The sequence below is a fragment of the Sciurus vulgaris genome (assembly GCF_902686455.1).
Source record: "Sciurus vulgaris genome assembly, chromosome: 8".
NCBI classification, from domain to species: Eukaryota; Metazoa; Chordata; class Mammalia; order Rodentia; family Sciuridae; genus Sciurus; species Sciurus vulgaris.
The window spans coordinates 80,431,663-80,450,145 of record NC_136468.1 but is presented as its reverse complement, the minus strand read 5'-3'; the positions used below and the strand labels follow the sequence as shown (position 1 = coordinate 80,450,145).

Here is an 18,483-nt window from a genome sequence, read left to right as displayed (position 1 = left end):
GAATATTTTAAAGATCATCTTTCTTTGGTGTATTGAAAACAATTCATATATTATTAAATTTCTCTAAAACTTTGTTGTTTCCCTGAGAGCCAACTTTAAAAGAGTACTCCATTGAAGTTCATAATAAATACCTATAATATATCAGGCAGCAATTTGACTTTCTTTCTTTCTAATAAATTATTACAACCTAGAAAATTCAGTTTTCTTCTATAATTATGTACTTCTCTCTTTTATTAGGGGACCCTATCTAATAATGGATAGTACTAAGAAACATAAAATATTTAATAATAGTAAAATATCATGAAAGTGAAGTAGCATTCAAAATTCAATTGAAACATAAAATATTTAATAATAATAAAATATCATGAAAATGAATGAGCATTCACAATTCAATTGAAGGTTAAAATCAGCGTCCATTTGCTGATTTTGGTTTTCAATCACCAATGCACACATTGTGGAAAATACTGCTGGTACTTAGCAAACTTCTATTCCTGATCCTTCTTTCTTCTTCCTAATAGAAACTTGATTAGGTTCATATATTTGCCATTCCAGCATCATCTAGAACCCCCACCCTTCTCAAAACTTGTTGAAAAATGGGTCAGTGGAAATGAATGTTATTTGGGCCAATGAGTTATAAAGGATAATTTGCTTGGGAAGTTCCAGTTAAGAGTCTTTTCTTAAAAAGATACCTCTAAGAAGCAAAGTTTCCCTTCCTTGCCTCTGGAATTTGTCATGTACCAATAGCCAGGATGCCTTGACCTGCTATAGTGAGGTTGTGACCATTGGAGAACTGACCTTATGATCACAGAACCCCAAAGGACTAGTATAGTGGAGCTACATGAGGGAGTTGTTGACATTACCAAGCACCTGGTAGTGCCTGACCACCCAGTTTTATTACATGATAAAAGTTGTAGTTTGTCATTTTGACCAAAGTTTTCTTTTACTTGCAGTGGAAAACAACCTAACTAAGATACTTAATACTACAATTAATCACTGTTAGAACTTTGTGTGTGAAGATGAATGGGATACTTTTTAGAAGATATATATAAAAATTCACAAAATGCAAAAAGAAAATTGATAAAAACCAAACTTCCTCCCCCTTCACCAAAGCACAAAACAAAATCTTTCCTGATTTTTTTCTCTCTGTACATGAATTTGTTGAGAACATGAATGGATAGATAAAAATAATACCTTTATCAAAATAAGACCTTATCCATATTATTTAAAAAAAAAAACTGAATTTAAATTTAACTCAATTTAGCAGATTTAAAACTGTATTTGAAGGAACTATAAACATGCTTCCTCATCATAAGAGATACTATTTCCAAAAAGATTTAAGGTTGAATAATTTCTTTAAAAAATTTTAAATCAATGTTTGGAATTTTTTTTAAACTATGTGTTTCTATTTTAAGCAACAGAGAATCTGTTCCTGCTCAGGAAAAAGAGGAATATCAGCACCTCTCACATCTTTCCATCTCACCTCTCCCCAACACCTCACACTGGTTTGTTTTATTAATATGTCTACATTGCCCTACTTTATAACATTTGCTTTCTTTCCTATAACCACAGTCACATATTGTTTAAATGAATTCATCACCGTCCCCCATGACTTTCACAAAGTTTTCTCCCCTTCTGAATTTAGCTTATGTTTTAGGTTCCTCTCTTCATTCGGTGGGTTTCATTGTCAAGCAGTCTCCTTTATGTTTGAGGATTCGTACTTTGTCCATCTGTTTTCTCTGTATTTTAATAACATCTTAGCTGAGTATAACACTGGGTTGCCTTCCTTTAAGAACTTCAGAAATTTTCTTCACTGTGTTCCATCATCAAGTGCAAAGGTTGACAAGTCTTCCTAAATCCCATGAAGTGCCTTCCTCCCAACCTCTCTGACCACAGGTTCGAATTTCCCTGCCTGAACACCTGAAGAATTATTTGTCATTAGCCAGTCAGGTATGACCCAGTACTAAGTACTTACATCGAACTTCCCTAAAACCTGGGGAGCTCTTTCAATATGCACATTTCCCTTTTCTTTTTCAATGAAATCATTTTTCTTCATTTTTATAAATATTCCTTCTGCTTCATTGTTTTAGAATACCAACTTCTGGGATACAAATAATCTTTTCTGTCATTTGACCTTTGTCTTTCTAAATCTCCCTTTTCATCTAATTTTATTGTTTTGGCATTCTCATCTTCGAGATCTTTATTTGTGGAATCTGTGTTCTTCTTAAGGGGTGCTGCTCTGGGGAGCATTATTAGACAACTCTGGGTTCAATGAGTTAATGGTTTTCTTCTTGCTGGGATCTCTAAGATCAGTAGTAGAGAAAGGGGCATCTCATCCCAAAGTGCTAAGGCACATCTCCCCAGTTAAAATGCTGCTTTGAGGCCTTCTCTTCTTCAAAAAGAGCATGTTTTTTCACCCTCCTCCATTTCACCAGTTTCTATCCCAGAATCCTTTCTATATTCCTCAGTTACAAGGGAAAACAAGAACAACCAAACATGAGTAGGGTATCCACCCTGTTTGCTTCTCTCCAGATTTGGGAATGTTATCATTCTCAGCAAGTTGTCAACTTGCCAGTAAAATCCTAAGAAGGCCCAGGAGACAAATCTCTGTGTTCTGATCAAAAACTCCTGCTTCCATTTTTTTCCTTGACTATTTGTTTCATGAGGTAAGTTGTATTGGGTTATACATATTTCCTTCCTCTTATTATTGAATATTGTGGCAGATAGAGGAAGTGTTTGCTGACTTATATTTGAGGGGCCATTTAAGTATCTCTCAATGCTGAGAAATTATATGGTCTATTTTCAAATTTATCATCTCCAAAAAGTGAAGTTACCTTTAAAATGTTTTTTATATTTAATATCAGAGTATGGGATTCTTTTGTAATCCTGAGGGGTTTCATTGAATGTTCTTACTTAATGAACATAAAAGTAACCGCTCCACCTCTGTCATCCTCAGAAATATGAAACATTCTTTCTTGCCCCCATGCTCAATGGGCCTGTATATAATTAGATTTTTAGTGATATCTATCAATTATCCCAATTGGTAACAGACTTATAAGTGAAAAATCGGATTTAGAGAACAGCAAAACAGTAATTATGGTGAATATTAGGTAATTCTTGACATGAAAGTGGTATTTCTTAGACTTGTATTTTCATAATTAGAGTCTGCTTTTCAAGTAGACATAAATGACTACTGAATACAATATATTCTCTTCCTCTCAATACCACACACCAAGGAACAAAAGGATTAAGAAAAAGTAAAGATACATTTTAATAAAAATTTTAGGATTTAGTTTTATACACTAAAATGAGAATACATGGTGAAAATGTGAGTTGTCCCTTATTATTACTGCTTAGTTCTGTACAAACTCTAGGAAATTCCTTTATAATAACTGTTCCAGTATCATGTGGACAGCTCTGCAGTCCAACATGTTAGGCAGCATGCCTGGGAACAGGAAAACACCCCTACTTCTGCCAGCACCTGCTGAGAGACCTGAATCAATATTTATACATGCTTCAGTTTCTGCCACAGTTATCACTTACATTGGCCCACATGGGCCACAAAAGGGGAGATGTACTTGGAAAAATGTGTCACTCATCATGAATTTCAACATTCAATATTATAGAAAATTTTAACTGAAAGACATTAGCAAACTACATTATAGAACTCTATGCAACATCAGAGTCTTCTTACCCAAGATATCTAGCCTTCCTTCTTACCCAAGATATCTAGCTTGACTGGGTTTATATTAGGAAAAGGTACAATAACATACAACATTTGCAATCCAATAGATCACAAAGGGTACTGAATAATAATAATACTGGCCAACAGAATTAGAATAGTGAGTGGGAACTTCAAAGAAAATGCTAATAAGAATTATACAAGAAAACTAACATTTTAAAATAATTAATCTTAAGAAAACTTCCATGGGATTTCACTGTTTGATTACATGCTCTGCAACTTTTTTATCTTTGATTTTTACATGAGGCATTTTCACAGAAGACACACACACACACACAAGCTATCCAGAGGTACAGACACAATTTACATAAAGAAAGGACTAACCTTATCAGACCAAGATAGCCAAAGAAATAACTGATAACTAAATAAACCTAGTTATGGGAATAAAAAAATTAATTTCTCCATGTGATCTACAATCTAACACATCTGGTAGAGCATGGCATTGAAGAGCCAGGATCCCTGGTTCATTCACTAAAAAGAGCAATATTAGTAGCACACACTTTAAAGACATGTTGGTATACTTGAACCATAACAAGAATGCTAAGAGATAAGAAGGTGGACATCGTTATTCTTCAGTTTGAAGAGGAGCAAACCCATTACACAAGTGGCTAGCAATGGAGCTCATGTGAGAACAAGCTCCTAGGACAGGGCTTGCTCCCAAACTCTGACCGGTTGCCAAAGTATCTTTTCTCTCTTTTGGATTCAAAGACCTCATCCACTTCTTAGCCTGCAAATCACAACCTGGCCATTGGTCCAAGAGGAAGTTGAACAAGATCGGTGGGTAAATTAAGCAAGCCCCTAATTTAGCAATAAACTCAAAGGACAGGCCCTACTGATGCTGGTTCACCAGTATCATCACCCATTCTCTAAGCCCCAGCTCAGTTTGCTGAAGGTTGCAAGAGTTGGGGAGATTTAAAAACCCCCAAGTCCATACTGTTGCTCTCACCAATGAAAACAGATACTTTAGGGATAGATTCCAGGCATCACCTGTTGTAGAACACTCCTGGGGGCTCTAAGTTTGAGAACCAGTGCCTTACAGAAAACACACAATATAGATTGAGTAAATTATATTTAAGGACATACTATATGAAACAAAATCAAATATTAGGCAATCATGGGAAAGATGCAGTTTATGTTTCAAATTTCAAAAGTAAGTAGAACACAGAGTTTCCTTATTTATACCAGACAGGTTTAGGAGTTGATGTTAAACTATATCACTTTTCATTTAATAGCTAGTGCTTCAGTGTTGCTTCCGGTATAACTGGTAATAGCACTGACAGTCTCCAGTCTGTTGAAAATCTTGTTGCTTTGTGTACAAATCACTAAGTATCAGGGAAATGACAATTTCAACTGAAACAGGAGCACAGCTGTGTGTGATAATCAAAGATGTGGAGAACCGGCAAAACTTTTAACACCTGTGGCAATCCTGGGTGGAAGGCAGACCTGTGTTTCCCCCATGTGAAAGAAATATCAAACTTGTACACAGACACAAAGACTAGAAGGATATAGCATAGTATTGAAAAAATATCAAAAAGTTATTTCAATGAATCCCTCAATATTTTAAAAGTATAATTAATGTATATATTAATATACATTTTAATGTTTAATATTTAATATAAGTGACCACTTCCATCTGCGGTACACCTGCTGACCTGTCCCCAAGCTCATGTCAGCTTTCACCAACTATGATAATAAACTAATGTAATTCTGGTAGGTTTACTTTTGTTAAGCAGACACTACTTGTTAATACAGTTCCTATCACTTAAGTGTATAAACACCAAATTGTATAAAATTGATCTTTATTCTGATTCCAAGAAAAGACAGGACCGACAGAAGGATCTTAAAATCATTGTGACTAACAGAGTTTTAAAGAAAATTTGCTTCAAACAGGATGTGCATAGATGCGAAGGTGTGTTAGCACCAAAGCAGTTACCCAACCAACCTGTGGAATATTGATTCTTTTCACGCCTAGCCCCACAATGTAAAGGCTACTTTATGTTACATTCTTATAGAAATCTAGACAGTGATCTGTAATTATAATTAAACCAATAAGGACGGGAACTTAGGGGATCTGAGGAAGAACTTTAAGCCAATTTAGGTGGAAGCATTCAGAAGAAAACAGAAACAAAGAGTCCCAAAAGCTGAATGTGTGTAGTAAGAAATAAATGCACAAAGCAGTAGCTACAAGTAAATAACATTTCCTAGAGAATATGCTCTTTTGACAACTATAAACTGATAAAACTGACAGGATGCATCTCCCATCAGCACATCCTTGAGAGCACAAGCACACACAGAGAGAAACAAGAAACTGGAATTCGTTCCTGTTATCCTTTAAAATGTTGCACCTGCTTCTAACACGTTTATATGTGTGTATACCACTACATCTGCCTGATGATACTAGACTTCCCAAATGTTTCTGAAAAAAATTAAAATAAGCATCTACTAATAATAATTTTATTTCATTCTAAACAGTTTCATTTTGGGCTGAGGAGAAAAAAGCCACATTTGGGGAAAAAGGAAAAGAAAAAAACTACCTTTAAAACTCTGTGACAAACACATTTCAGAAGGTAGGTCTATAAATAGATGTGCTCTGTATGCTCACTGTAAATATAAAATCGTCAGACTGGCCGAGGCTGCAATTTAAACTGAAGCCCCAATATGAACTTACCTGATTTTCAAATTCTATTAGCATATGCTTACAATCAGTTCGGATCTCCTTTTTCTAGTTGCATAGTAAGGCAAAACACCTTCCACTACATTTTAGTTATCTCACTCTCATCTTTCATCCGAAGCAATACTTTGCAATTTCATTCAGAAGCAGCCTCCTTAAACAGACTCGGGAATATGCACAGAAACAGTAATGGAAGGGATCTAAGTTAAACCCTACAGCGGCACCAAGAAAACATCAACATGAAACCGAAAAAGCAGTAATTTCTTGAGAGGTGCTTTTCTTAGCTGCATTTCCCAAGCCAGCCCTCTTTCAAACATAAAAGGTCTCCGTTAGGAAAGAGGATCTTACCTGAGCTGATCATACTGTGCATTCTTTGCTGAGCCAAGAGCTGCTCCCGTCCAGCCACCCCATCTGAGGAAAAACAAGAGTCACTCTCGTAAATTGTCTGCAGCATATTCCAATCACTCTTACTTCAGCTACATGAAAGATTCATCACTGCTCAGTGCACTGGCCCCAGGAGCTACCCTGGCTGGTCCTCCCTCCTCCCTGAGGAGAAGCAGCAGAGGATCAACTTCAACAATGATTTCATTTCTGCTCTGAGGGACATACACTTTTAAAAAGACCTGGACACTTTCCCCGCTACCAACCTGTGTGCAAAGCAGAAAGGACAGAGTGGATGCTATAGCTCTCTGGAGTTTTAGGTTATCCCGGAAACTAAAAGCAGGTGGGAAATAGGAATGTGCTTCGGGGTTATTTCTTTGTCAGAATAAGTAGCAAAATATTAACTCTACCCACGAGAAAAAGAAACCAATTAAACCTGGCTTATAGTTCTTCAGGCTGCTAGGGTTTCCTTGCGAGAACCCTCAGTCCTGTAAGTGGCTCCAGCCGGTGCCCTTCTATCTGTTTGTGTGTCTCTCTCTTCCCTTTCTCAGTCTCTCTCAGCTCAAGTTGGCTAAAGCTAGTGATAATCCATTTGCATATGAATCAACAACAGCATGGCCCACAGGCACAGAAATAGAACAATGGTCGGCCTGAGCCAAAAATAGGTCAAGCATGGCCGAGTGATTGGAGCCTGCATTAATGCATTTAAAAATACCCCAGCAAACCCAGCTGTCCAGCCTCTATCTTTCAAACCATAATTCTCTGTTGCAGGGCCTTAAAAGCAATTAACTCTTTCCTCCCTCCAAGCTCGCTTTACACACTGTTTTCATACTGGCGATTTGAGTCCAAAGGAAGGCAAGAAAAAAATTAAGAATCATAATTCAAAGAGGGCAAATGCACATACATTTAATTTCATTTTATTTTTGTAGTATGTGTTTTTGGAAGAGAGAGAGAGAGAAGAGAAGTGCAGAGCTCTGTATTGGTTCTAAAATAATACTGGAAGCTTTTGCTCATAATGTGGTTTCTGCCTCACCCACGCACAGCAATCCTGGTGTTCTATTTTTGTTGCCTGTTTCTCTGGCTACACTGCAGTTGGCTGTAGCACTAGAAGCTTTTCTGCCTTCTAGTTTCAGCACTGACAGGAGATTTAGTAGAGGTAGTTTCGGAAAACAAGCACACTCCAGAATAAAATTTTTATGAAGGACTGGTTTGATTTTCTTGCTATTTATGTAAGGCAATTGTCCATTTCACAAATCCTAATGTGGTCTTAGTACCACCTATCAATTTTATTGCATCCAGTTCCTGCTCTATCTAAAAAACAAAAACATAAAACCATGGATGGCTTAGACCTGAAATTTCTCCGTCTTTCTCTCTCTCCAGCTTTTCCAATCGACTTGAAAAAGGATATGTTGATACTTTCCTATGGATGCAGGATTACCATGTTTGTGCACCTGTTGATAAATAAGTAAGTATACTTGGTACCTAAATATCAAAGTTCTGGGTGTATGTATACATTGATTGCCAGAAATATAGATGCCACTTTTCTTTGGAAATAGCATTTATGATAGTTGATAGATTTTCAGACCTGCACACATTGTGACATTCACCTGTAAAGTAAATGTACTACACATGATAGAATAAAAGTTCTGTAGTCTCTTGTACATTTATATTATTATCTGTGAGAAATAAATTCTGCATCCCAAAATGGAATGCCAGCATCTAACTGCTCCCAAGGGCAAACATGAAAGTATAATCCACTGGTCATGGAAGCTCTTCACCCTTTTCTAAACTAGATCAGTAAGAAAAAACACAATTCCTAAGACATTAGTAGCAACAGGGAGAGCAGATTGTTGCAAGGTCCCCAGAGCAATCTGACAGAGGAGAAAACTTGGTCAACCCTAGGGTATGGAAGAAGAAAAAGCAAAGAAGCTTCCATAGTTTTGGCTAAAAAAAGAAATATGTTAAATTATTTAATAGAGAACCTATTGCTGAATTCCTCTTTTTTCATAGATAACTTCTCTTCGGTACCCCATTTCTTGAAAAGTAAGTTACAAGACTTTTTTAAAATAGTTATTCCAAACTGCATTTGACTTAAGCTAAATAACAAAATCCTGTGTTCCGATTAGTGAAAAAAATATTTGATTCCATCTGCTATTACAAACAAGCTGTCCATTAAGAAATGTATGTATAAAAATCAAGGGATGGAAATAATGTGGATCTAAGAATTTTCCTTAAGGATGATGTATTTACACAGTAATCACACATAGCATTTTAAACCTGGGGTTGTGGGGCGGGGAGACTGTCCACAATAATCTTCAAATTCTGCCTCAGAAAACTGCCGCAGGATATAAGAATACCTGAAAGCTGCCTCATTTTCCCCAGATGAGGCTCTCCCCTGAACCAGGGCTGCTCCACTTTTATCCATTTACATTTGGGAGTACAAGATTCTGTTTGTTTCCTCTCTTTACTTAAAATATTATTGAGGTATATTACACAAATCAAGATTGTATATATTTAAAGTATATAATCTGATGACTTGAGACAAGCAAATATTGTGAAAAAAAAATTCACCACAAACAAGTTTTTATCCATCTCTTCAGCTACTTGCCACCCTTCCTTCTTCGCTCCCTTTCAATCTTTCTCTGTAATGGAGTCAGGTCTAAAGAGGCTTGCTAAAGGTAACCCAGGTACCAGGTATAGCATTCATGCTCTCTAGTCTGCCACCTTGATCCTCACTAAAATGATGCAAATAATTACATGAAATATTCAGAATAACATTTAATATAATCTACTGATGAAAAATGGAATCACTATCTAAATGTTTCAAAATGTTTTTAACTGAATATACAAAAATCACGATAAAGGATAATAAAGTCATAATATATACCTACACATCGTTGCCATTTGTTCAATTACACCCTAAAACTGCAATTGATAAAAAAGGATCGCCGAGCTTTTATAGTCATAAACAAACAATAATTGAAGATAGCTCCAGAAGAGTAAGCTAGTCTTTCTCCTGTTTCTCAGAGATTCTGGGAAAAGGCATTCCAATGTATATTCTTCTAGTTTTTAACTTGAATTTCATTAACATTTCATTTCTACATACTTTCAGCATTTCCTTTTCATTAGCAGTCTTATCTTTCATTTAACTCTTGATAATGAAAATTTACTTTAGTGTGAAAAGATATTGGACATATCATGAAATAGATCTACTTGTCTCTAGGAAGAAAAACAAACATCTTCAAAACAACCACCAAGCGTACTGATTACCATAGTTCCATTATCTAATGCTTAAATATTAACAAGGTTATTTCTTATTATACCATCACAATATTGACTAAGTTTATTATTAGACCAATTTTACAGATTTGGGAAAAAAATATATTCATTTTCTTTCATATGAATCCTAACAAGCTAATACAAATGTCAAGCTAAAATAGAAGGGTAGTATTATGGTTTACATATGAGGTGTCCTCCAAAAGCTCACTTGTGAGACAAGGCAAGAAAGTTTAAAGGTGAAATGATGGGGTTACGAGAGCTTTAACCTAATCAGTGCATTGGTTCAAAGATAGGTATTATCTTTGCGGCAACTCTAGACAGGTAGGGTGTGGCTGGAGGAGGTGGGTTATTGGAGGTTGTGCATTTGGGGTATGTATTTTGTCTCTGGAGAGGGGAGCTGTCTCTCTCTGCTTCCTGGTTCCATATGCTGAGTTATTTCCTCCATCACATTCCTCCACTATGATGTTTTGCTTTGCCTTAGGCCCTGAGGAATGGAGTCAGCCATCTATGAACTGAGACTTTTGAAACTGTGGGCCCCCAAATAAACTTTTCCTCCTCTAATTGTTCTTTTCAGGACTTTTGGCTCCAGTAGCAAAGAAGCTGACTTAAAGAGGTGGCTTTAAAAATCTCAATATAACAAATTCTAATTCAATTTAATAAGTATTTTTGAAATTGGTCCAAATATCATATTTTATAGTCTTACAGGTTAAAAAAAAAAAAAAAAGCCTATAAGTGCAAAAAAAACCCTGACATTCCCAACTTAATAGGAAGTAGGAATGGGAATCAAATCCTAATACAAAATATTACTCAAAATTATGTTAATTACAGTTCTTTTTATGCAAGTATATAGGCAAAAAAAAATCAAAATTGTGTTAAAATTCCTATTATAGAAATATCCTCAGATCTCCTTCTCAAATCTGTCCCTAGTAACACTTGAAGACCCCACTGTAGAGAAGCAAGTGGGTAGTGTAATGTGATTTATACTACCACACAATATATATTCTGTTTGTGTACAATAAAACAGACTTTCCATGCAGTGCCAAATCCTGTGATTCTGGACTCTAAGTTTTAAAATTTGTCTCCTTGAAATACCAAACTATGCATTACAAGAATACTACAAATTACTCACCAATAACCAGTGTCCTCCATTCACTCCTTCATTAACACTCTCTCTCTTCTAGTCCTCATATTTCTCCAACACTTGTTACAGCAATAAAATTATACACCTTTGTCTGCAATTAACAGGCCTAAGTCTCTCAGATCCCCAAGGAACAGGATGAAAAGGGAAAGTATGATATTCTAACTTTTGCTTGTTAATTAGTTTATTTATCTGAATTTTCTCCTTCTTAAAAGAACAGCATCCATTGTGACTACACACAAGATACTATATTCACAAGTGATTCTTCCCCACTAAAGAAGCCTAGTTGGTTACCAAATGGTTTACAACTGAGAAAATCATGTCTGGTCCCATCCACAGGTAGTTTGAGAAAACACATCTGCAATGAAATTCCAGGAAGACTGTTTTATGTGGGAACAAAACAAATCAACAATAACAAAACGTTTAGAGTCATTGGCCTTGCTCTGTTTGAAAAGAATTTCTTCCCTAATTCTTCCCTTCAAATGTTGATCCATGACTTATTCTATTTTTAGGGGATTACACAGGATCAGGGTCACCTGGGAACTTGTTATAAATGAAATTTATTGGGCTCTACCCCAGAACTACTAAATCAGAATCTCTGGAAGGAACCTGTATTTTAACAAGCCCTCCAAGTAATTCTGATGCACAATAATGTTTGAGAACTACAAGATTAGATCATCTTTTCCAAAGCAATAATTAGATGGCTAAAAATATAGATGGATAAAATATCTTTTATGGTGCAATTTCAAATTAGCAAGTATTATTAGAGAACAATTTTTAAAATGAAAATAATTAAACTAGGTAAGAGACTAAAAAACAATGCCAATAATATTCAAAATATAAAAAGACTGAGAAACACTGTCCAGAAAGTGATCTTTGCCTATTGCAAAATGAGACTAGCATTGTACATTCAGTCGATGGGCATATGTCCACTGCTTTTCCCTGCTGAGCCACTCTGTTCTAGATTCTATTTTTCTGTATTTGCCAATCCATCAGCCCTTGGGCAACATACAGCTCAAAGCAGCCAATGTAGGGGGAGAAATCAATATTGTAATACATGGTCCTGTAATTAGAGGGACAAGTAAAACTTAATGGTCCTTTGAGAGAATCAAGGGAAGTTGTTTTGTTCTCTGAAAGTCAGTCAATCATATATTGAACATCTATTTCATAACTACAGTGTTAGCTCTGAAGATACAGATGCATACAGGAATGTCACTGCCTCTAATTTCATGAAATCATCAGATTTAGAAGAAATACTAAAGATTTAGAGGATAACTACATACAGTGTCATAAGAAACTGTAACCGATTTTATTTCGATATTCCTTAAATTTAAATTTACAACTATGGATTCAAAGTAATAAACCTTATGGAGTTGTTAGAAGGATTACAGAGAATTTTATCATACCTGGCAAACAGGCATTCAATAAATGGCAGCTATTATTACTATAACAAATAACAATAAAAATGCCCTTCTGTGAACATTTAACTCAAGGGATTAAAATATTTGATAAGCTGTTACTCATCTCCTTTTATAAGGAATTATATAAATTCTAAAAAAATAAGTCATGTAATTGATTAAATATTGAGTTCCTTATTCATAGCTATAAAATCTTCATTTATCAACCTGAAAAGCTAGTCTCTTTGCTTCCTGTTGTATCTGGCATGTAGTGTGTCACAAAATAAATATTTCTGTAATTGCAAATGATTTCTTCTCCAGGAGATGCTATTAAGTGCCTACTGATCTGGAGTAAGTCCCTAATATGCTATTTGACAGCTAATATTTCTTTGTTACTATGCACTTTATCATAGTTTCTTATTAAAATACCAATTCAATAATAGCTAAATCACAATAAAAAGTTCATATCTGAAAAACAATGCTTTGATGAAATCATATGAAGTTTAATTATTCTTTCACTTATTGCCTTTCTCTTGCCATATTGTTGACCCTGTCCATAGATTATCCAGTGGAAAGGTTATAAGATAAATGACCTTACAAGGTCTCCTCAACTATGATCATCATCTTCTACAATTTGAGTGAACCAAGTATTAAAATATCTTTCTCGTGAGCTATTTAAGACACTGGCACTAAAAAAACTAATGTAAAAAATGCATTCATAGCCCCACTTTACAATAATTTATCTAGTAACTGGATGACATGACAGAGCTTTCGATTACAAACCTGGTTGTCAGTTGCACTAGCTGGTGTCCACATGCTCTCCTTTCAACTGGTGAATTCCTTTGAGTTCACTATTTCCATTCAATATTCTAAACCTCAGACCCAATTTTCCCTCCCTTCAAAATTCACTTGAGAAACTTTTAACAGGATTGTCAACATTTTGTATAGACAATATTTCTGTGACTGTAAAACTAACATTTCACATAAGAAAACTAAGCAAGTTAACATCATTTTGCATTAATGAATGTGGTACATATTCCCAAATGTAGGTGTCAGTAAACAGGAACCAGAAATCCTTGCTTTTGCTTCAAATGGCATGTAATGGTTCATACTGATAATGAAACATCAACTTTCTCTAGTGAACAATATCTACTTTAAAATACAAATCAAACTTGACTAACACACCTATGTTGACTAAGGTTTGTATATACAAGGTATCTATGGGGTCAGAAACTCTTAATGGAAATTTCAACTTCAATACAAAACACTATTTTTTGCTGCAGGACTATGAAAATCAAAATTCTATAAGACCAGTTAAGTAGTATTAGCATCCTGATCTCTACCACCTGAAATGAATCAGATGTGTAAGTTCATGTTATGCTACAAAATAAGTCTCCTCTTAATACTTAGAAGTAAATGGGATTCTGAACACTAAAAATTAATTCAGTCATGTGTAGAATATGGATAAATCTACCTTTTAGAACTGTGATAACACTAGTTTTCTAGGTGCTAATATAAATAGAGCAGATATCAAAATATCAACCCAAAGTTTTTCATGTATTGTTACTACAAAGGACAGGTAGGTTGATATATTCACCATGCCATTCCATGACCTATCACCAAGTTAAACTGATAGAATTCTAGAATGCTTGCCCTGAAAATAGCATTTTTTTAATGTTGCAATTCAATTCTGACTTCATAATTCAATTTAGTTGGGTGGCAAATTCCAAATTTAAGAAATAGAATGCACCTAAAACAGACTTTATTCGCTTTTCTGAGAGATTAAAATACTTATAGCAATGCCATATAACTAAACATTGACTATTGTCCATATCCCAAAGTGATATGGAGTCATGGGTGTGGAATTGGTCCTCTTTCCAGATTCTCATTTCAAGAGCTGAGAGGAAGGGCTCCAAGGCCATTCATGTTCTGACCACACTTTGTCTTAGCAGCTCAATCTCTTTCCTTTTCAAAAGTCACACAACAGAAGCGATGTGTTGGTGCCCCCGACACATGAATTCTTCATTATTCCAAGCCTTTGAACCTGCTATTCTTTTAACCCAGGGTGTTCATCCCTTCTTTTCCATTTGGTCAACTCTCTCATTTTATTAGTGCATGATGTCCTTTTTACCTCTTAAATGCTTTTTGCCTAAATAATTAGAAAATTTTCTTTTCGTTCATTTTGCTTGGTAAATATCTTCCTATTCCTTTATTTTCATTTTTTCAATATCTTTTTTTAAGACATGGCTCTCTCTCATAGGCAGCATATTCCTGAATTTCTTTCTCCTTTGTCCAATATAAAAATCTCTTGCATTTTGGTAAATTCACAGACTAGAGAAAGCAGCCTTTGCTGGTATAATCTTCTTGGAAGCTAAAGGCAGTACAATCTATTCATTCTTCAAACCTCTGTCTAAAGGGTATCTCCTTTGCAAAGCCTCCCTAGCCTCAGTATCCATGAATGAGAAAATCTAACTCTGTTTTCCAATTGTGACATAAATCACAGAATATTTGAACAGTTTTATTATATGTCCATTCCCCATAAAAGACCTCAGCAAGTCACCAGAGAAATGACTTTTATTTATGTGCCTATTCCACATAAGTATTCAATTCATGTTGATTGAATGGATATACATACATATACATGATGCATTTGATATCAATACACTTTGATTCATAGTTAATTTCAAAAACAAACAGGCACATCATTTCTATCATCTTCTGCATCATCTCTTCCTGTTTTATCTACCACTCTTCCTCTAATCTCATCTCTGAACTTGGTTTCCTCCCTTAGAAGAGCTGATCTTCCATACCCACAATCATCACCTGATCGCAAAGATGATTATATTATATACAGCACTTTTCAGGACTATTTTATAACCTTACTAAGTTTTATATCATCAATATAAAACATGGGGATTACAGATTCTTTATAACACTTTATTTTCTCTAGGATTTAACACAAGCAATTAGAAATTCAATTTTCCAGAGGATTTATTTAAAACATTTCCATTTCTACACTGAAAATATTTTTACTGAAAAGGATTTTTGGAAATTCTGACTATTGTTCCTATGCTCTTAAGAGTCTCTGTGGCTCTGTCTAATGGGTATGCTGGCTTCTATTGCAGGTCCTCCACAGGAGACTTTTCTGACACTATCAAAGCGCCAATGAAAAGGAGTTCCACGTTATATTCTCATTGACATAAAGGTTCTGTTTTCAGCTTTTCAGATACTCTACTTGGCCTAAGCCTTTTGAAATAGAAGACTAATGTTCTTATATTTTCAAGATCAAATAGAGATATATTCTGGAAAATGTGGAAGCTTTGGCTTCAGATACTAATTTAGATTTGATTCCAGAGAAGAATTGCATCTTTTACCTGAAAGACAATCACATAACATTTCCAATAACATGGCTTGTTGTATGGAGAAATGATTGTGGATTCAGGAAAAAGAAGGTATCTAATTTCTGTGTCTGCCATTTATTAGTCAGTTATGAGCTATACAACTTGGGTAAATTATTTAACATTTCTGAGTCACAATCCTCTTATCTTATAAATGGGGTTTTAACATCTGCCTTGTGGCATTAATATTTAGAAAGAGTAAATATAAAGTGCCTAGCATTATGATAAGAATACAATACTCGATATACAGAAATTATTTTTATTATTACTATAACATAGTATTAGTACATGAATTAAGAACTGAATAATTGAGGGCCTACTTAGGTTTCTGAATTCTGAACTAAGATAATTCCTACTTATCAAGATCATCTATAAACATCATAAAATATAATGTCAAAAATCATTTGATTCCTTTGTTAAAGGGAAACTAGAAATTAGATAAGAACGATTAGAATGGAAATTCTCATCACATTAATATTACTTTCCAGGCTGCTACATAAACCATGAGTATTCAACAACTCACTCATTCCTAACTGCAAAATAATAAATAAGATAGCGATGGTATATGCTAGGCTATTTGCTCTGTTCTCTTTGTGAGGCCAAATTTGGTATTTTAACATGAGGAACAGAGCTGGATGACAACACTCACAAGAACCAGAACCTTCACCCTGAACACTGAATGACATCTATGTTTGTCATTTAATCATAATGTAGGAATATCTTCAAAACACAGTCCATTCCTCAGCTAATGTTTCCTTTACAGATGGCAGGGATAGTCTAGTTAAAACTCAATATACTAATATTAATTATTTCACCTGAAGTTCCTGTTCCTGTAATGAATTAGGAACTATTTTCTTCCTATTTTGGTCGTATCTGGAGGGAATTCTCAACAGTCTTTGCTATAAGCAAAGGAACCCTGTGGAGGCCAATTTCAGTTATTTTAAATTTCAAACCTTAGTTGGATAAAACTTACTACTCTTTCACTATTTGAATTATGAAAAATTACATATTGATTTCACAGAGCCCAGTCCTATCAAGGAAAGGTAACATCTAGGGGCAATTAATATTGAGGGCTAAATGATGAGGAATCAGAAAAATGAGTTAATGGTATGCCCTTTATAAACAAGGGGGAAACATTGGCAGAAAATGACAACAACCTCAAGGGTTGGACTTCGCTTAAAATGTGCATTTCCCTCAAAATACAGTCAACTGTACATATAACATTACCTGAAAAAGATGAAAGTTTAAATTAATAGGGGGGAGTGAGAAAAGAGAACCCAGAATTACCATCAAGATCTATGATAAATTCTGGAGATTAGTGCTCTATCTGAAGTATGATTGGCAAAGATATTCTCCCACTCTGTAGGCTCTTTCTTCGCATTGCTGATAGTTTCCTTTGCTGAGAGAAAGCTTTTTAGTTTGAATCTATCCCAGTGGTTGATTCTAGTTTTTATTTCTTGTGCTATGGGAGTCCTGTTAAGGAAGTCTGGTCCTAGACCAACAAGGTGAAGATTTGGACCTACTTTTTCTTCTATAATCTGCAGGGTCTCTGGTCTGATTCTGAGGTCCTTAATCCATTTTGAGTTTAGTTTCGTGCATGGTGAGAGATATGGGTTTAGTTTCATTCTGTTGCAGATGGATTTCCAATTCTCCCAGCACCATTTGTTGAAGAGGCTATCTTTTCTCCATTGCATATTTTTGGCCCCTTTGTCTAGTATGAGAAAATTGTATTTATTTGGGTTTGTGTCCGTGTCCTCTATTCTGTACCATTGATCTACCTTTCTATTTTGGTACCAATACCATGCCGTTTTTGTTACTATTGCTTTGTAGTAGAGTTGAAGATCTGGTATTGCAATACCCCCTGTTTCACTCTTCCTGCTAAGGATTGCTTTAGCTATTCTGGGTTTCTTATTCTTCCAGATGAATTTCATAATTGCCTGCTCTATTTCTGTAAGGTACGTCATTGGGATTTTAATTGGAATTGCATTGAATTTGTATAGCACTTTAGGTAGTATGGCCATTTTGACAATATTAATTCTTCCTATCCAAGAACATGGAAGATCTTTCCATCTTCTAAGGTGTTCTTTAATTTCTTTCTTTAGTGTTGTATAGTTCTCATTGTAGAGGTCTTTCACCTCTTTTGTGAGATTGATTCCCAAGTATTTTATTTTTTTCGAGGCTACTGTGAATGGGGTAGTTTTCCTAATTTCTCTTTCTGAAGATTCAAACTAATCTCCAGAATCTATAAAGAACTCAAAAAACTCTACTCCAAGAATTCAAATAGTCCAGTCAACAAATGGGCTAAGGAAATGAATAGACACTTCACAGAAGAAGATCTACAAGCAATCAACAAACATATGGAAAAATGTTCAACATCTCTAGTAATAAGAGAAATGCAAATCAAAACCACCCTAAGATTCCATCTCACCCCAATTAGAATGGCGATTATCAAGAGTACGAGCAACAACAGGTGTTGGCGA

General features: G+C 35.1%; 1 protein-coding gene across 26 annotated transcripts in view; it reads right to left on the bottom strand.

Moving 5' to 3' along the window:
* HDAC9 (histone deacetylase 9) overlaps positions 1-18,483 on the bottom strand; it is a 926,898-nt gene that overhangs the window by 544,839 nt on the left and 363,576 nt on the right. For 22 of the 26 annotated variants that reach the window (XM_079152285.1, XM_079152284.1, XM_079152283.1 and 19 more), the window contains one exon: positions 6,759-6,821. In XM_079152285.1, the coding sequence (XP_079008411.1) occupies positions 6,759-6,821 (63 nt within the window). The other 4 variants (XM_079152289.1, XM_079152291.1, XM_079152287.1 and 1 more) reach the window with 4 other exon arrangements.